At 38.1% G+C, this 21759-nt stretch overlaps 1 protein-coding gene across 1 annotated transcript; it reads left to right on the top strand.

The window, feature by feature from the left end:
- Positions 1–656: 656 nt before the first annotated feature.
- LOC124643667 lies at positions 657–20067 on the top strand. The gene is made up of 4 exons (XM_047182699.1): positions 657–889; positions 10981–11110; positions 11871–15647; positions 15874–20067. The coding sequence occupies exons 2-4, from the start codon at positions 10994–10996 to the stop codon at positions 16747–16749; spliced, it is 4770 nt and encodes a 1589-aa protein (XP_047038655.1). The 5' UTR covers positions 657–889; positions 10981–10993; the 3' UTR covers positions 16750–20067.
- Positions 20068–21759: the final 1692 nt, after the last annotated feature.

The raw sequence follows: 21759 nt of genomic DNA, 5'->3' as shown, positions 1-21759 counted from the left end.
CGCTCAGTCGCATCATGGGGGCGAGACGACGCTAAATAAATTATTGCAAGTGTAGACATGACTAACACGTTGCTAAGTTACGAATAAAGCCCACAATAATTACTCAATGTTCGCAGTACTCGACTGTGACGTTCATCTTTGATACCAAATACGATTTTAATGTGTTTCACCAAATTTAGTTCAGAGCCCCCGCGACCTAGATAGTAGATAAGTTGCGTGCGTTGTGTGTTGTGACCTAGGAGCGTTCGTAGGGACAGTCGATGCCCCAGTGGCCTAAATCGCGGCCGGGTCGCTCCACGCGCATGTGCAATACACTCGCTGAATGGAAATCCAGAATACGCTCCATGACAATAGTCCAACGTGAAAATATTCAATCTTGTTGCTTGATTATGTGGTAAACTTCCGTGTACCCAAATTATATACTGAAAAAGTGCAGAGGTTACGCAGAAAGGAGTTTTAAGTCATTACAAAGATGGTTGTGCACTGGAAAAAATGACGTCTTTGTTCGCAATATTTTGAGTCATTTCGTGATCATTTCAGAGCAAAAATTCATGGTCATTGGAGTTAATGACAAAGTATGTATAAATAACAAGTCTTTATCTGATGACTAATTAGGTGAAGGAAGATTTTACTTTATATGCTGGCAACACTCCCCGCTTTTGTTGTCCCCAGAAAGAAAAATGGCCGATTCACGTAATGTCAAAACTCTTAGGGCGAGAGATTATAGTAAAATCGTATAAAATACCATCAAAATAGTGAAAATAGTGCATTTCAGTGTTAGTGACGTGTTTCAGTGCATATATTATAGTGTTCAACAGTGAATTTTCGGATTAAAATCTTATGGTGACGGATTTTAGTGTGTAGTTTCTACCTGCTAAATAGATGCACAGTAAGTATTTTTATGTGGTGTTTAGCACTAAAATGCTATTATTACGTGCAAATAGGCATTACTACACGTCATTAGTCGTCACCCTGCAGTCATTGCTACGTAAAGTTCCAGTAAAACTCGAGTCATTAAATCGTTGCTTGAAATATTTTCTGATGTATATTTTGAAGGTTTTGATGTCCGGAAACGAAGTGTTTCGTGGTCAGAACTGTGCCCCAGCCTTGATAGTACGTATACAACGAGGTCAGAATGCAAAAACAGCGATAAAATATTATACACTCGTATGTTCATAGTTTTTTTCGGTCGTATTATAGTTGTCAGAACCATAAATAGAAATGTGATTATATTTTGTATGTGTACGAGTGTCGGTGTCATCGACGAGCTGTTTAGAGCTTTTAATATACGTAAAAGGGTTTAATTTATGTTGATAATAATATTGATAGTTGTTATCTGAGCAATCTGTACTATGAAAGGGTAGTTTATTTGTATCAGATGCCAAATACTGCAGCATTTCGCAATAATCATTATAAATAGCGAGACTAATTCTTGCTAGAATAAAACTGCAGTAAAACTATTTTAATACCTAATCTATGCTCAAAAACTACTATAACAACACTAGTAGTTGTTCTTTTTAACTTTATTCACTAAGTTCATGAGTTCAATATTGCATAAATGCATTCGATGAGATAAGTCTGTACTTACTACATATAAATATACGCATTATTTTGTAAACTCTATCTTTCTCACAGCTAAGTCAAACATAACAATATTTCAAGCTAAATTGCAACTTAACAAGCGATTTGATCTCTCGAGCGTGTTAAAGAAAAAACATATACACTTGCAAAACTACTCACCCCCTGTCGCAGTCGGCTAAAAAAACAGGCTCACTAATAAGTAACCATTTGTTACAACTTCTAAACATAAAATTCTTAATCACAACTTTTTTATTGTGTCCTTATAAAAGTGGTTTATGAAATTCACCTGTTGCTTAACTATGCAAATGCTTGAGAATAGCGAAACCGTGTTGTTTGTCATTTTATTCAGAAGTAAGGTTTAAGTAGCTAGAAGGTAATAAAATATTACTTGTTGAGTTATATTTTTAAGTTGTTGAATGTTGGCAACTTTGATGTTTTACAAGTGTCTATAAAAAAGCTGTTGACAATTTTTTGGTAATTTTATTCCACATTGTACCATCAAATTCGGTTATTCTAAAAACAAAAAAAAACAACATACATGCTTGCATGCATAGTAGACAGTTAAGAATATCTTAAGACTCTGACAACTTTGAAATTCATTAGCATTATTTTTCACCACATTTTATAGAAATAACGCAGACAACACACAACTCCGCAAAACAACACTGAGAAGAAAAAAAATTGCAAAATTCCATGAAATTGCATTGCAATTTTCACAAATGTGTAATGTCATTATATTATGAGCAACATCACAGTTTTCCCACAATGATTTTCCTCCAGTGACGATAGTAGTAAACCTCGGAAAAATATTCCCAGGAATCTCTGAGTCATCTCTGACAGTCTTTCACTAGAAGGGATGTTAGCATTCTTGTATTTTTAGTTTAAATGTCTTTGGTTAACATTTTTTTTTAATTTTCGCTAGACTGACAAATATTGTATGATAGACTGCACATCAGTGGTAACTGTCATGCACTTTAACTCGATAGTAATAAGTACGATTTTCCTATAAAACTGTTACCACTGACCTGAAGTTGACTGTACACAGTTGTTGGATAAGTAATCCTTAAAATGATATCTAATTATATGTTGTGTTATGTTACTTTATTTTATACTATTATTTCAATCTTGTATGCTTATTCAGTATGTAGTATTTACATCCAAATTAAGTAATAGTCAAGTGTAGATTAGATACTTAAATTGGTGAAACTCTCTCGCCCACGCTACTAAAAGTTTTCATTTTACCTATCAGTTAGTGCAACAAGACAAGCATATTTTTTCTAACTTTATGCTACTACTGAATAATCTCTACCTCACATAGGTTAGCTGAATAGCACTAGTAACAGCTACATCCGGTTAGACTGGAAGCCGACCCCAACATAGTTTGGGAAAAAGCCTCGGAGGATAAGACATAGGTTAGCTGAAGTTCATCCAAAAATAAACTATTCACATATAATATAAAACAAACTGCCGAGTCATCACACATTTATTATTGCAGAAAAAATTTACACTCATGGTATAATCAGTATATTTCAATAACGTACAACGTATAGATACTAGCTTCTGCCTATGGTTTCACTTCTTCGAGGGAACTACTTCCAGTACATGTATAAATACTAACTCAAATGTTATTTTCATATAAGCTATTGGCCAATTTCCCATGGTTTCACCCGCTTCCCCTGGGAACTACTGCCCGTACCGGGATAAAATATAGCCTACTAGCTTCCGCCAGCGGCTTCGCCCGCGTAGTATGTTCATAAAAAGTAGCCTATGTGTTAATCCAGGGTAGCACCTATCTACATACCAAATTCCAATAAAATCGGTCCAGCCGTTTTTGCGTGATTGAATAACAAACATACATCCATACATTCTCACAAACTTTCACATTTATAATATAAGTAGGATGTTACTCTGGAAAAGTGTAGTTTTCGAAGATTGAATTTATTTATTTATTTATTTATTGAAAGTACTTTTTGCACATTATACAACGGCGGACTTAACGCCTTAGGCTTTCTCTACCAGTCTAACTTAGGGTGGTGGTGAAATAGAAGGTCTTTAATTTAGGCCTTTAGAGTACAAAACAACCTCTTAAATAATAATACAATAGATATATTACTGCCAAAATTCATCTAAATCCATGCAATCGTTTTTGTGTGAATGAGGAAACAAGATCCATACATACAAACTCTCATGTTTACAATATTAGTAGGCTAATTTCACAATGCCCTGAAATCAGTCAGTCCTCAGAAGTATTGACTGATTGCAAGCTCTTTGTGTCAGCAGTTTTGTAATATTGTTTGCATAAAACACATTAAGATAATTGCTTACTATATTGTAAATATTGACCATTTTGGTTCACAGTCATTAGTTAATTATACTAATATTATAAAGCATTAAGATTCCGGAAAGTTTTTAGGACAGTTTTGAAAATTCTTTCAGTGTTAGATAGCCAATTTATTGGGTAAGGCTATAGGGTGATTTTTATCCGGGTGCGCGGATTAAAAACCTCAATTAAAAATTAATTAATTAAACATTTCAATGGGACGCGAATGAGACGCTACTATAAAGATATGCTTCAATTTTTAAGGTAGGTTATGGACTATTATTTCCCCTTAAAAATCTTCACTATATTGGCTTAAGCACCATTTTTAACCGACTTCCCAAAAAGGAGGAAGTTTTCAATTAGGATTATTTTTTTTAATGTTTGTTCGCGCATATCTTCGTGGTTTACCAACCGATTTAAAAAAATCTTTTTTCAAAATGTTTTGCATAGTAGACACCTATCACTAGAATATTGATTAAAAGCTTTTAATAGACTCACATGCAGTCTGGTCCCAAAATAGCAGATAGTCACCCCTTTATATGACCCCTTTTCATTGAAAGGGACAAAATTAGCAACATCGGCTATACCTATGTAGTACATATATTTTAATTAATCAATAATGAGTAAATACACCTTATGAATTTAATTTTAGATGTAAACTTTTCTATGTATGTAAAATTATTTCAAAACCTTAGTGACTTCGAAAGCTTCGAAGTTTGTACACGCACACAAACAAACAGATAGCGATTAGCGTCACACACACGATATAAGCACATTTCAGTTTTTTTTAAACTAAAGATGCAACCAATAGAACTAATAATCAACATTTGTTTAGGAATCTGTTTAAAATCGACTAAAAACATCTCAGCAATCGTAACTGGCTTTTAAGAGGGCTTTCACACGAGCGAGTTCTGTCGCGCGTCACGCGTACGGAAAAAATCGACCGCTTGTATTCCTACGTCAATTTCATACTGCGGCATTTGTCAGTTCAAAGTATTTTTATTAAATTTGAAATAGGCCTATAACAGGTATTTCGTAACGTCTAGCTAGTTTCACGGTTCCAAAGATTGGGTCTCATGGAGAAGAAACGGCATGAAACTCCGTAAACACTCTTTACAAAAAAAAAAAAACAATTGTTTACAATAGTTGTTTAGGTTCTTAGGTATAATCATCGGCAAGGATATTGAGCCTTGATATTGTGACCTATTGCACCTGCGCAGAAGTGATTTATTGGTGTATTTCCTTAAGTTTACAGTGCGCAAAGCGATCCCCACTCTTCCGCCGAGAGCTCAATATCCGTGCCGATAATTATACTCACTACGTGGAAAAACCCAAGTAATTCGCTAAACAGTTTTGGGAACCCATTATAAACAATTGTTGCTCCGATAGGGGACAACAATAAGGGATTCATATTTTGCAATTAGTTCATGATTCACCCAACTTACCCCTGAAGGGGTTGACTGAGTCAGCAGAATGTGTCATTCAGTCACTCACGCTACTCTTTATATTGTAGTGTATCTTACTATCACACTCATTGATATTACTACTGTGAACGAAACATGTCTACATATATTCGTAACTACGTAAAGAAAATTGATTTTGAAAATGGACTTGACCTTGGAACTTATGAAGCCTTGCTGTGTGTAAGTTATAGATTATTTTCAATACAAAATATTTTTTATTTTTTAATCTTAAAATAGGTCTTAAAAGCGTTTTTGAAACGTTAAGATAGGTGCAGATAGGTTTTAAGAGTTGGGTCCTATTAATGTGTCGTATTTTTTGGGTTCCATATCCAAAGGCTAAAAATTGACACTTTTATAAAGACTTTGCTATCCGTTTGTTTGTCCGTCTCAGTAGCCTGTGTCTCATCATCTGTGATAGTTAAACTTGACATTTTTGCAGATGATGTATTATTATTGCCGCTAAAACAACAAATAACGAAAACTAAAATAAAATAAATATTTTGGGCGGACTCGAACTTGACCGGTTTTTACCTTTGTCCACACGGGAAACTTCTTCTATATCGTGGGTTTTTCTTGTATCGGGAATCGAACTGCGAGTCAGTGGCGAAGGGTGGTTTAATGAAATAGGGAAGCCGCAGCAAAAAAAAACTGGGGGGGGGGGAGTACTCAGGGATGGGGGGGAGAGGTAATGGAGGTAATTTCTCAGTCCACCTTTTAGCACTGACTGAGAGACTGATAGTTTGAACATGTTTTCTCGAGGAATTCGGCAGATTATTAATATCTATAAAACTTTATTATCTTTAGTTAGGTATATTAACTAGGTACTAGAATCTGAGAAAACTTGGCACTAGAAACAATACATTTTAAGTATTTAATTTACAACGGCCTGTTAGCCATTGATATTTATCGTAGGTATTTATCCGTCAGGACGTTAGTAATTTTAATATAGACGTAATATTGGTAGGTAATTCACCCGAGCGGCGTGCCCGAGTTTTATAACACGTTTTTATTCTAACTTAACCTTGAAAAATAAGTTCCTTCCTAAAGTAAACAATCTGTCGGATCGGAAAACAGTCTAATGCGATAAATGCTATAGGTACATTAAAAAGAAACCTGATGCCAACTGTCTACGGTCTACGTATCAAAATACATCATTTCAACGTAGATAGTAGATATCTCTATTTTCACTAGGTACACACACTGTAGTACTGTACTTGTACTGAGTACCAGGTCACACAGTGCGATCGCGGGAATTAGTAGGGAGTAATAATGATACTGCCAACTATTTAATCAAAATTATCAAAATTATATACTTGGTGAATTCATAAAAATAAATAAATTCCCAACTAGGGTCATTAAATCGCGGAGAATCTTAACACCGCGATTCAGGATTTGCATAAAAATGCACAACGCCATCTATGTTGACATAATGTAACTAAAACACACACACGAACTATGTTATTTCCAAATGATACACACACTAATAAATTCAATTAAGTAATACAAAGAACAAATTGTTAATGGTATTATCTAAAACAAAATAAGAACAATGAGAGTGAATTTGTCTGATTTGTTTGTTTACATATTTGAGAAAGCGCTGTCACTCGCGGGTAGACAGGTATAGCTACTCTACTCTTGACGCGTTCTTTCTCGTTCACTCGCGAGTTTTGATTGGTGGAACCCGCTCCGTGAGCCGGCTTACCGCTCGCCCTTATTTTGCGAACATCGCGCGGCGCGGCGTGGATGACGTCACGCAAGCGTAGTTTTGTATGGAGGAGGAAGCCGCGGCTTATTTAGTAGGAGCAAAATGTTTCAAGTAATTTATAGACAATTTTTTTACGGTGGTAGGCGTTTTGTTATACCTACATATTTATATTGTGTGGTTTAAATGATTATATTAATTATACCTATACCTATATTATAACTTATACCTATGCTTCTTTCTTGAAATTCGAAAGGGAAGCCGATGGGAATCGGCTTATAAGGACGCCTCGCCACTGCTGCGAGTTCACATACAGTAGCAGCCGATGCCACCATGACGTCAGACGCGCTGCCCCTAATTATCTGTAAGATTAAGAACTGCCATATCATGCCGTCATTGATAAATTCAATATTATTGACATCATCTGTTTGTTTACCTGATCATTGCTGTTTTTATACAGCTACGCTATTTTCAATAAATAATCTAGTTTTCATGACTGTCTCATTCATGAGAGAATTTCTTCTAGAACCTAAACAAAACTAAAGTAAAAATAAGAACTACAAAACTAAGTATAAATGCAATCGTAATTTCTTGACAATATTGACTGTACCAGGGTTTCCCTGAAGACTTTTTGAAAACCCTTCTTGTATTTTGTTCGTCCTAAATTGGCCACGGACAGCCCTGTATAGACAGGTACAGGTGGATTGACGGATTTTGAGTGAGACATTTGTTTCTTCTTCTATTCCCTTTCAACATTTTATTTCGACAAAGGATGATGGGTAAAATTGGCCGGTATATCCAATAAAAACCATTCGCATATCAAATGATAGCTTATACCCTAAGGTTCATTTTTTGTTATGGGCAAAACCTTGTAAACCACCGGAGAACGAAGATATAACACCTGAAAGCATAGGATAGCCCATGGACCTGAACCACTTCATTGACTTCATTGCATATGGGAGGGATGTTTAAGTGCATTATTATTGTCAATATCAGTCAGGACGTGTCACAGAAGGTGCAGGTGTCCATATAAAAAAAAACAGTTAGTATTCACAATGTTAGGTTTAACTATTCCGCTGTTCCAGTGAGTTTAACCGGCATAGCCAATAATATCCATTTGCACATCAAATGATAGCTTATACCCTAAACTTCAATTTTTGTTATGGTTGGAACGTTGTTAACCACTGGGGAAAAAAAGATATCAGTCCTGTAAGCCTACGACTGCCTATGGAATTAAACTACTTTGGCATGTAGGTATGGTATATAAGGAAAACCTATCTTCTTATTATAAATAACGTAGCTTTTCCACCACTGAAAGATTTTTCAAATCAGTTCAATCAAGTTCGTAGCCCATTTAATGCAAATACTTGTCGTGAGTACTTGCACAGGAATCGCCTAATGGCCAGAATAATACATATTGCTTTGAAATATAATGTCGAATTAGAGGTGTGCTGGCATCAATCTATCATCACCAATGACTTTCGACTGTCCTGGCTAACAAGCCTGATGTGCCATATGATGAGAACTCTGTGAAAGCTGACAAACAACTTAAATAACTTTATTCTACTGATTAAACCCCTCATGTATCCTTGCGGACTTGACCACCCGTTTGGTTATCAACTATTTGTGTATCACTACATAGTATAAGACAAAGTCTTTTTTTCAGTCCTTATATCCATATGCCCCTTTGAAAGCTTAACTCTTCCAAACTACGCAACGGATCTTGATGCGGTTTTTTAATATATTATTCTATTCAAAGATAGAGTGATTGAAGACTTCCTCGTTTGTATGTGTAATAACATCCGTTAAAGAGTGAGTAAATACTGTTTTCCCGTGCGAAGCTGGGGTGGGTCGCTACTTTTCTAATAATTCGACAACCCAGGGCCGACTATTCTGGTGCCGCAGAACGAGGAAATGCTATCTCCAATAATGGAAATAATATACGGTGGTAGAAGTAAAAGTTTTTATGTTTTGTTTTGCTATTAAAACAATTATGCCTAGTTAAGACCGATTTTAATTGATAGTCTACCCTAGGCTTATTTAAATAAGTGATAAGTTGACGAAAATACATCATACAATGAATTTTTCTACTATGGATTTTATTTTAACCAAAAAAAATGGTGCAAAAAGTATAAATCTTTTGTGCCCGCCTGCACTTATTTCCGGTCGAATCTTGACAAGAACTATTTTATTTCAGTAACTGTAGGGTATAAGCAATAATCTAATATACATTAGAACTTTATTGGTTATCAGGCCAGGGTTCATACAAAATAGCCCATCATCCTTTTCTTGGAACATCATAATCTGCTTAGCCTTTTCCCAATCATGTTTGAGTCGGCAGTCTAACCAGATGCAGCTGAGTACTAGCGTCCTTACAAGCAGACACTCTTGAACACCCTATTAGATTTTCTTCTTAATTTAAGAGCCCAGCTCTTGTAGGTGCAGCTCCTTCCATTTACGCCTATCTAACTCCTGAACTTCCTTGTATGTCACAACCTTCACCTTTTCTTTAATTTGCTTCGTGTAGTTATACCTTGAACGACCCCTTACCCTGTTTCGACCTTCCCTTCGACCTTCCCTTCGACCTTCCCTTTCACGATGTTTTTGATAAACGTGTTTTACTTTGTCATAGTTTCCTCTGCGCGTGTTACCTCCCCAATTGGCAGTGCTTCTCTAAGAGTACACCTTGACGTACTGATTGATGCACTGTCTTGTTTACAATTTATTTATAGTGTTTCAAATATTGCGGACTTTGATGCACGTCCGTGTGCCGTACCAATGTGGAATCCAATTCATTATTATTTACTAGCTTTATCTTTATCCCGCGATTTTACTGGTTCTCGTCTTAAATCTCCAATTTCTCTGTCTGACGTCATCTCACAAGTGATATTTTTTCCAGCCGTGGCCGTCTTTCACGCAATCCATCCTTCGTTTCTTCTGTCGTCTCCTTTATATCTATCTACGTTTATCCACCTTCCTCTCAACTCGGATGAATCCAGTCGGTTTCCATACAGCTTTTAGATTACCTACCACTTTTAAAATTTCTCATACTCTTCTGATATTTTTATAACTTATATTTTTATAACTGCCTCGTTGGTCTAGCTGTCGCAAGTGCGGCTGCTAAGCACGAGGTCTCGGGTTCGATTCCCGAGTCGGGCCGAAATCGCCTTGTGGGTTTTAGAAGACTTTCACAAAGCAGCCCGGAGCCTGGAAGCTGGTGATTGATACACCCGTGCATCGGAGAGCACGTAAATGTCGGTCCTGCGCCTGATCTCTCTCCGGTCGTGTCGGATTACCGTCCCATCGGGCTATGAGAGTTAAGGAATAGTGAGTGCACCTGTGTCTGCGCAAATGCTCGTGCACTATAATATGACCTGCGTAGTTGGCTAATCTCCTTACATGAGAACAGCCGCCGTAGCCGATAATCGGCTAGGAGGACATCATCATCATCATCATATTTTTATCTCTCTGCTCAATTCTTAAAGGTTGTGATATTTAACTGGACTTCCAAAAGGAAAATACTGAATGTTTCAATTGCAACTGGTATATTCCTAAATATTACCTAAGTTAAATTTACACTACACTACCTTTTGATGCTTTTCGAAGATTTTGTCATGAAAATAGTCACTATTATACGCTGAAGTCACATGAAATCCAGCACCACACCTATTTTTTAAGCTGTCTTAAATTATAGTTTCTTGTCCGTTCTTCTCCACAAGTGAGTCCTTTTGACTTCGTTTGACTTTCATAAGTCATTTTAAAGGCCTACTGAAATGAACGATTAGACTTTGACTTGAAATCCGCTATGCCCTCAGCTCTATTCTACTCACATAGGATAAGACCTATGGGCATAGCGGGCATATAGAGGGTCGGATGAGTACTTGGTTGACATTGGTGGTGTTTTCTCGTGGTAGATGTGAGGGGGACATGTGGGGCGCTGCGGCGGGGTGGTGGTGCGGCGCGCTGGCGGCGGCCGCGTTGCTGTTGCTGCTGCTCGCCGCGCGCTGCCGCCGCACCCGCAAGCCTCAGCCCACGGAACACCACGTGAGTCATCATCATCCTCCGAGCCTTCCCAACTATGTTGGTGTCGGCTTCCAGTCTAACCGGGTGCAGCTAAGTACCAGTGCTTCACAAGGAGCGACTGCCCTATCTGACCTCCTCAACCCAGTTACCCGGACAAATCAATAATACCCCTTGGTTAGACTGGTGTCATGTGAGTCAACTGGTCTATTCAAATCTCAAAGATGAGAAGAATCCAATCTTGTGCCTTCGTTGCAGTACAATTCCCAAAGTGTGTCTGTTGTAGGTAGGGTTGCCATCTCGAATTTCGCGAAGCCGGATAAAGATTCATTCCCATTTGGCGTAAATCGCATTTTTTCGTAAATAATATGTAAAAAAAACTAGACCCAATTTTCATATAATTTTTTCATTTGGCCGAAATATAGGTGCTTCTTTACCTTGAGTGTCCGGGTTTTCCCCGTATATTTCCACTTCTTCAAACCCCGCCCGGAAGGGCTCCAAACGGGGACAAATCCGGGAAAACCCGGATGGATGGCAGCCCCTACTTAAATGTTGCCTTGCATCCAAATTCGGACTTCCAAATTCGGAATTTGAAACGATCGTATAGTCGATAGTGACTGGCTGATCAATAGCTTTACGTGCTTTGATAACTGCTAAAGGTTGAAGATCACCTAACCTTGAAAGATCCATTGACATTGGGTCACCTTTACCATACTGATTATTTTATTTTAACACCTTTTTCGATAAAGGAACATAATGCTAAGTTACATGTTAACAATTCCAGGTGCACATAGTCCGTGCGCCGGTGCCGCGGCTGGTGGTGCCGCGGCGCGTGTCGCTGTGCGGGCGAGCGCTGGGCGTGCCGCGCCGCGCGCGCGCCGCGCTGTCGCAGGCGCCGCCCCGCCCCGCCGACGACGTGCCAGACCCGCCCCCGCAGATCATCATCGTCAACAACGCGCCCAGCCCCGCCCCGAACCCAGAGTACATCCCCAAACTCCCCCTCCCCGAACAGTGGATGCACAAACGAATAGACTACAAGTACACTACGATCCCCCGCCCCCTCGCGCAGATCGCCGCTGATTTAGGAGCGGATCTGTCGCAGGAGTCTCGCGCTAAGAAGTACAGCGCGACGAGATCGCCCTCGTTGGAGAAAGACGACAAGTCCCCGTTCCTACTGAGCGCCAAGTCGTCGGATAAAGATAAAGAGGTATTCGGTTTTGATTCGGAAGCCGTCGAGAAATTGAACGAGAACATGAGTGAGAGGTCCCCGGAGGGAGAGGAGGCGTCTCCCAGCAACTTGAGGAGGTTCCGATCAGTCAGCACTAGGCTAAACATGTGCAGTGTCAATGAGGGCCCACATTTAGAGGGTCAGCAAGAGAGATTAGAAATGCAGAACTCTCCGAGAGTTGTAGAGTGCAGTTCCGCGAAGGAGAAGTCTTCAGCTCCGAAATTCGACTTCTCTCCAAAACTATTAGCCGAAACCATGGTTTCTCCGAGATTCTTTACACCCCCTGAAACAGTATCTCCCATGTTCTTCGCGGAACCTTCACCAAAGTCAGTATATTATGATACAGTACGTTCTCCAAAGTTCTTCCCTGAAACTCCTCGCGATGCCGAGGTGCCGCAGTCACCGAGAGCATTGGGAGATCATCTCAACAGGAACGGAGTGGCGGAGAAGCCTTGCTCACCAAGAGTACTGAACAGACCCAGTCCCAAAGTTCACAGCTACAACAAAGAGAACTACTTCACCTTCGAACAGTCTTGCTTAGAGGACGACAGAGTTAGTGCAAGACCCAGAAAATATGGTGGAAGGAATTCCATTGAAAAGGAAAGATTCACTCCTCCAGCTGATAAAGAAGTTAGGAAATACAGACGCCATCATAGCTGTGAAACTAACTATAAAACAATAGAACTTAATATTAGTAAAGTGGAAGATAATAAAGACTCTGAAACTAAGCTAGGTGAAGATGTGACTGACTGTTGCCTCAAGATGGATACTTTAGAAATTGAACCTAAAGTAATAGAAGAGGCAGAGGTAGCGCCGAGTCCTTCCAACACGGCCCACGCGAGGCGACAGAGGCTAAAGTCAATATCGTTAGACTCTGACAACGCCAAGATTATAGAACAGAACTTAGGACTGCCAATAGCTAAACAAATGAAGGATCAAATGAATGAGGCTTACAAGAATCAGGAGACCAGTACATCTTGTGAGAGCATGGAGAGATACACGCAGAAGACACCGACGACTGATAGACCGATGTTCAAATTCGAAGAGGAGACGAAAGATAAAAGTACTGAGACGGAGGAACCGAAATCCCCCGATGTCAAACATAAGAAAAGTCTTCGGCAAAGCTCAGATACACAGTCGTTCTTAGACATGCCACGGTTCTCCCCTAAAGAGTTTGAAATAACAGTGACGTCAGAAGAGGGCGCCACAATAGCCGCCGAAGCGCAAACAAAGAAAAAAGGAAAGAATCTTCGAAACTTACGAATAGATCTCACTAAAAGAGACAGCGATTTAGAAAAAGAACTTTTGGAATTCGAGAAATTATACACGGATGCTGAGGAAAAGAAAGTTAAGACACCGACTTTGAAAGTCAAAGCGACTTCTCTAGATTCTTCAGAAACAGTGAACTTGTCGTTACCACAGAAAAAGACGTTAGAAATCCCGCAGAATTCCGTGTCTATGCCAAACACACCTAAGAGACAACTGAAGAGAATATTAGCGCAGAAGAATGTCAAACATGACTTTGCTGGTGCGAAGTTAGGCTACAATTCCTTGCAATCGAATGCTGAACAACGTCGCTTATACATGAAGGGCCAAGACAGTGGTATATACCTCCGAGAGAACCATGCAGCCCTCATGTTATACCAGCCCGGGACCTCTCGCATGGGGTCTCGCACCATGGGCTCATTCGATGAAAACATGGCAGACTTTGAGAACACGCCAGAAATTAACATATCTGGTGCTGACAATAGGACGTACCATGTCGACACGGGTCAGACCTTAGGGTCAAACTTGTTGAACTACAAACAGAATCTAAGCGTTTCCAGCACTAATTTAAAGACACTCCCGGAAGGTGTGCCTTCTGACGATTTTGAACCAAGTGCGGAAGACGAGAAAATTACCAAAAAGCTTCACAGAAGGAATTCTAATCAAAGTCTAATGCTTAGCACCCATAGTCTACAGAGCTCTAACTGTTCTTTAAACAGTGCTGGGGCGTCCTGTCATAACCTTACTACAGTCAGAACTAGCATATCGAACTTCAGCCTAAATTCTGACAGTAGGCAGAAGAAATTCTCGATAGACAGGCGGGATTCTAACACATCTCTTGCAAACGCCGAACACTTAACGCCAACCACGCGCGTCACTTGCTCTTCAAGCGGTAATGTTTCCGGAGAACTGTCCAAAAACTGCCTTCTGCAACGCCGAGGGTCTAACAACAGTCTGACTTTGAATATCCTGTCGTCGAACAACTTGAGTCGGCATTCTAGCAATAGTTCTCTGAATAAAGATGCTAAACCGGGACAGAAAAAAGGTTTGCTCGAACGCAGAAGTTCTAATACCTCCCTAACTTTGAATATTAACCAATCGAATCCACAGCTTTCAGTCAACAGAGGTTTGAGCGTATCAAACTATAATTTGAATGGCTCCACATGTAATTTAAGCAGGTATAACAGTAATATTAGCATTGACAATCCCCCTACGGAACCGCGGAAGGGTATTTTAGAAAGAAGGAGCTCAAATACTTCCCTAACTCTAAACATACAACCTCGAGAGGAGCCCAGAGACTTGGAAATTGATGAAACACTTATAGATACGAACCTAAAAGACTTGCCACACAGGGACAAGCATAGAAAGTCTTTAAGCACAGAGAATTTGATACCAAAGTCTTATAAAAACCGCACGAGACTACGGTCTACTGATAAAGGCGTAGGTTTCGGGTCACACGACAACCTCTGGTCTACTTCTTACGCTACAGAGCAAGAATACCCGCAGAACTTAACGTATGTATGTGGGGATCAGGAAAACGAGATTATTTACGCTTTTGGGAGACAGGACGATCCGAATTTCCAGCAAGGGTTCACGAGAAATATTACCACGAAACCTCTGAGCCCTCAGAGTACTTCCGAAGATTTCCGACTGTATTTAGCGAATATGCAACATTTGCAAAACGCGTCAAGTGTGCTATCGAGACAGAATCTACGAGATTTGAACGATGTATTCCAAAATGGGTACTCGAAAGTCAAGTGCCATAGCCTGGGTGAAGGCCAGCACTGCTGCTCAGGCCGTGTCGAAGACATTGCTAAAGACAACCCTCAAATGGTGATCCCAGATCCAGTTCCCTCTCAACCCTGCTCCGAGTACCAGAAGATGTTGTTGAGGAACCTTCACCAAGAGTTCTGGGATATGCCCACGAACTTCCAGGAGAAGCCCATAGTGTCCGGGTCTCATCCCAAGAATAGGTATAAGACCATCCTGCCGAATGAACACTCCAGGTTTATTTTAAGAGCTGACCCTGGGTCTACTGAAGGGTATATCAATGCCAATTATATTAAGGTGAGCTTTCCTTTAATTATGTTTTTTTTAGATCTGGTTCAACCATTCATGACCGTAGTTCATGACTTTGATATGTTTTCTAGCCTGATAAATATCTCTCTAATATTATTACTTTTGCATTTAAGTCTATATTTAAATCCTAGGTTGCACAACTTAAACTGTAAAATAAAAACTCTTCAAAAAAATATGAAACTTTGTCTAATAAATGTACTTCACCACATTTCAGGGGCATGAGTACACCAAAAACACATACATAGCCACCCAGGGACCCCTACAGAACACCATCCACGACTTCTGGCTGATGGTCTACCAGAACACCCTGGAGCACAGCGCCCGCCTTTCAGACCAGCCGTCAGACCCACCCTCAGACGGGTCAGACGCCCCACCTATTCAGAAAGTGGTCATGCTAACCAACTTCATAGAAAACAACAGGCAGAAATGTGAAAAATACTTCCCTCTGGAATTAAACGAGGAATTCATAATCCCCAATCCGGATAATCCGGACGATGAGATGGATGTATTTGTGGTGAAGAACAGCGGAATGATCCGGAAACCCGGGTACACTATCCGGAACTTGACCGTTGTGTACAACAAGTGTGATAGTGACAGTGAAGTGACCGTGTACCACTACTGGTTCCATAATTGGGCCGATCACAAGTGTCCTAAGGATGTGAACGCACTACTAAATCTAAGTTTGGACGTTCTAAAAGACAATGTGTACGATTTCAGTGGTGCAACAGATTATAACGATGACTTGTGTAAGTGTGACACTCCGAAGCAGGACTCGAAGTTTGTGTTTCCTCCGTTGGACCAGCCAGCGCCTTGTGAGATTACGGTAAATGTGTCTACACCTTTTGATTTTAGTAGGGAGACGGCTAGTCCGCCAACTATAGTTCACTGCTCGGCTGGTATTGGCCGGACGGGGTGTTTGCTGGCTATCCTGAATGGTATCAAGCAACTTACTATAGAGCACAAGGTGGATGTGCTGGGTATAGTGTGTAATATGAGGTTGAACCGAGGCGGGATGGTGCAGAACTCGGAGCAGTACGAACTGATTCACAAGGTGTTGTGTCTGTACGAGCAGGCCTGTTTGCCGTTATAGCTGTGTTAGGGTTCTTATTAAGGCCTGGTTTTGTTGTGGTTTTGCGGTGATAATAATGATTGAATTTTCTCTTCAAAAAAGGACTTGCAATTTATAATAAAAGAGAAAAAAATATTAAAGATGCAATTGAATATTTGTCAAATACAAAAGAAAACAAATTAAAAAAAATGTTACATATATGTTTCCTAAATAAATATTGTATTTCAATGTAAGAATATGTAACTTACAGAGACAAACAATTGATTTTAAACTCTACGGCTGTTAGAATAAGGTTCAAAATAAAAATGCGCTCAATAAAAATGCGCTCAATGTTTAATATATTAAACAATAAATATACCAGGATATGTACAAACAATATTTACATAAGACAATGGAAAATCGGTAACATTGTAACAACAAATAAATTAAATGCTATAAATATTTATAAAAACACGGAAATAGTATCTAGTATGGTCAATATGCTAATAAGTACTAAAACGAAGCAACCAAGCTGTTTTAAATCAATATAAAAACATGATCTTCTAATTATGACACTTAACATTATTAACACAAGACTCTATTTTAATTAAAACTAGAAATAGTCTTGTGATGTATCAAAATAGTTTCTGCCAGATTGATTTAAATTGGTCCAGTAGTTCCTGAAATTAGCACTTTCAATCAAACAAACACAGCTTTATAATATTACTATAGATTTTCTGTCATTAGAAAATGGACCTTCTAGCAACGCAATTAAAGTTGATCTTTTACTATACAATAATTCCAGAGTTTCCGATGTTACCAGTGAACAAAAAAAACTCTTCAAATTAATTTTAGCACTAGTAAAACCTTTTTACTACAGTGTTTAAAATTAATATCAATTCTTTAATGGGTAGTTGCATCAATATACAAAATATTCATATCTTTATGAGAAAAGAGACAAATTAATTTAAGAACTTATTTTTTTTATGTGTTTTACAATACTGACACATATTTTTACTTTACTAAAAACTATAATCTGCCTAGCCTAGACTAAACTGTCAAAAATATCGGGTAACTGAGTTGAGAAGGTCAGATAGGCAGTCGCTCCTTGTGGCACGCTGGTACTCAGCTGCATGCGGTTAGACTGGAAGCCGACCAAAACATAGTTGGAGAAAAGGCTCGGGAGATGATGAAATAAGTAATAACATTATATTTTGATGTAACTACCTGTTATGCAGTGGCAAACTAGCTTTTGTCTGCGGCTTCGCTCCTGTGTCCTGCACAGGAACCGAGCATTTTCTGCGATAAAAGCCCACGTCACTATGTCAATTAAACACCTTTGCTAAAAATCTCTCTGTCTAAACCACGGAGAACAAAATGACTAGCGGGGATGCCATAAAGGAAAATCTCCTAAGAAAGTAGCGCGACAACATGCGGGTGTTCGGGGGACGAGGAACGTTACTGTCTTCTCCCTTACACACCTTTTTTGGACCAAAAATCCTTTACAGATATCTCAAAGAATCTGAATGTCGAGTTAGTTCACTCGTAACTGATCGTTTTTGTCATGCCAACCGCGCGTATTTGAGCTAGAAGAAGGCGCCTGACCTACCTGCATTATGGCATCGCCGCTCATCTTTCCTTACTCCATGGTCTAAACCAACAATAGTAGTTGAAGAGATTGCATTCAAAATACCAATACTACACCAATTTTATAATTGTTTCTAAAAAATACAAGAAATGTGACTGCTGAACCTCTTCCTTTTCGGGGAGTCGGTCAAAAAGACTTTTACTAAGTTATGATTGAGTTTGAAAACTAATGTAAAAACGCCTGTTGATAGATAGATATTTGGTTGCTGTAAAATATTTGCAAATTATCTCTATTTTTCAAACTATTGAGCCAATACAAACTATTTAAAAAAAATTCTATAACATCATGACATTGCTTTTAATACTTTTATTTTGATAAAGGGTCCCTAATTTATATTTATTTTGGTCACTGTACACGGGAAAAGTATTCCATTATTATTACTAAACAAAATATCGTGAAATCACCGCAAAACTACAGCAAAGCCAGGCGAAGGCACAAGTGATCTATTAAATAGCTAAAGCTTTATATAAATAAATATATTTGTTTTCGCGCACCGTGTTATATATAGAACATTGTGAATAGACAGATTTACTAACGGACGATTGTCGGCCATTATGACAACTTAAAACATTTTTATATCTTGAATATACTTTTTAAATCTGGCTGTCATTGAACGTTTACGGCAGTCGTTACGGGTAGTCAGAAGCCAGTAAGTCTGACGCCAGTGTAACCAAAGGGTATCGGGTTGCCGGGGTAACTGGGTTGAGGAGGTCAGATAGGCAATCGCTCCTTGTAAAGCACTGGTACTCAGCTGTATACGGTTAGACTGGAAGCCAACCCCAACATAGTTGGGAAAGGCCTAGGGAGATGAAATAAATTATATATTTCTAAAATAAATATATTTCTGAGTGTGTTAATTCAGTTCATAAAAGCTTTAGTCAGATTTAAAGAAGAACTTTTAACTGAATTATAAAACAGACTTATTCAAAATTTATTAAAAAAATACTTAATACTTACTTTTTAATAAATTTTGAATTCCTTGTCAAAATATTTCTTTTTTTAATATTTGATAGTCTTCTGATGTCCGACAATTGCCCGTTTTTCCCTAGTGTTAAGTTTTTGTGTTAGTCATCCCGTGTGAAAGACGAATAAGTAATAATTACTATGAAAGCTGGCAACATTGCTTTTGTAATGTTGATTTTTTTTTTGCACGGCAACTAATGTACTAAGTAGGATTTTTTCAATATTGTGAAATGTTTTATTATAAAAGTGGAATAGAATAAATAAAAGGTATATAAAATGAATCTGTAAAAAATACGAATTAATGCTTTTCCGGATACTTTACAAGTTGAAGACCTATTATTGTTCGCTTTAAATAGAAAAGTTGCCAGTGACAAAAAGTGTTTTGCCAAAAAAACATGAACAATGTTGCCAGCATCAATAAAATAAAATGTGTGTAGAATAATTTTTAGTCTTTTTCTTGGATCGCACAATTTTTTCTTAATGAAGCAGATTTGTTGTATATTTTATAGATTTAATTAATTAAATATTTTATTAGATAACAAACAGAAATATAGGAGTAATAATTTATTCTCTGTAAGTAGATAGATTTTTTATTTTTATTTATTTTCTTTTTCTTTGTAAAAATAGGCTAAGAGGATTTTAGACGGCATTTAAAAATAAATAAATATTAATGTATATTATACTATGTGTGTATGTGTATTTTTTTATTTCATTTAATGCAGTGAAATATACATTGTAGTACAAAATTATTTTATTTTTTTTTTTTTTTTCGTTTCTTTAAGATTTTTATCAAATTTTGGATGACTGTATTGGAATTAGTAATTTGTTAATATTTAAGGACAGGCGCGCAACACCTATTTTAATGCACCGTTATATAATCATGCAAATTAAGGTTTATACTTCACAGTCTAAAAAATAATACAAAGTTAACTTTGAAGAGAATTTTTAAGAATTTTTAAAACCTGCTAGGAGTTTTTGAGTTTATCCATTACAAACAGTTTTCCTCTTTATAATATTAGTTACTATTGACTACTATAGGTAAAAAGTTGTATAACGTCACAAGTACTTCAGTTACTGAAGTATTTATTTTAAAGGAAAAAGTACCTATTTGCGATATTTCAACGTCACTAGCATTACGTGTTGTTTTCAAAACTTGGAGTATTCAACCAACCGGAACCGCCATTCGAAAGTAGCTATGATTGTGTTTCGGAGGACACGTTAAACTATAAGTCCCGGCTGTCATTGAACATCCTTGGCAGTCGTTACGGGCAGTCAGAAGCCAGTAAGTTTGATACCCGTCTTATCAAGGGGTATTGGGTTGCCCGGGTAACTGGAGGTCAGATAGGCATTCGCACACTGATTCTCAGAGATGCAACCTTTTAGACTGGAAGCCGAACCCAACATAGTTGAAAAAAGGATATGAAGACCTTAAAAACGTGACGCGTTGTTTAGCAGTTTGGTTTTAGATATTTTCTCAAAACATTTACAGTCACAGAGAAAATACAATATTATAATATTTAAATACCCACATGAGAACGATTTGCGTAGTGGGTTGGTACAATAAATTATTATGTTAGCCACTTTTGAAGCTGACTATCTTTTGGAGGAGGAAAACACGGCAATGACGTATCCGGTTAGTTTAAATATCTAAGTATCAACATGACCTCGAGTTTTTTTAAACTACTACGCAGATATTTAATTCTTTTAGACATTACCATCCAGTTATCAATACCAGTATTTTCGAAAAAATAATAAAATAATATTTTTTGAGAAAAATAACAGGAAAAATATGGTTCAGCAAATTTTCCTTGGAATTTATTTAATGATGCATATTTTATTGAAAGAATAATAATTTTCCGAGTTTCTAAAGGTATGTTTAGCTGTAGGTCCCGGCTGTCATTTGAACATCATTGGTAGTCGTTACGGGTAGTCAGAAGCCGGAAACTGAGAGGCTTACTAAGAGTCATCGGGTTGCTCACGTAACTGCGTTGAGGAGGTCAGATAGGCAGTCGCTCCATGGTAAGGACTGGAAGCCGACCGGTTTTCACGCTATTATTACTGCTAAATCTCATTACAATCCACCCAGCAGTTTAAGCTGGAAAAACTAACAAACAAAGGTACATACATCGGTAGAAACTTTCGTATTTAAAATATCAATTATATAGAATGAGTGATTATAAATTAATAAAACGTGATCAATAATTGCATCTGCTTTTTATGTATGACCTTTGAATGCAAATGGCGGCCAATTAATTCAATAATTATTATGAATAGTAAAAAAATAAAACCGGCTTCTAAACATTGATAAGCAAAATAACTATGTTCACATCTAGAAGTCGGTTCTAGAAGATCGTTGTACTTACGTAGGTGTATAATAAAGAGGATAGTTTGTACCCTAAAGGCTCCGAAACTACTGAACTGATTTGAAAAATTCTTTCACT

The sequence above is a fragment of the Helicoverpa zea genome, chromosome 28, assembly GCF_022581195.2.
Source record: "Helicoverpa zea isolate HzStark_Cry1AcR chromosome 28, ilHelZeax1.1, whole genome shotgun sequence".
Taxonomy (NCBI): Eukaryota; Metazoa; Arthropoda; class Insecta; order Lepidoptera; family Noctuidae; genus Helicoverpa; species Helicoverpa zea.
The sequence above is the reverse complement of the archived record's forward strand: the minus strand, read 5'-3'. Positions and strand labels throughout refer to the sequence as shown.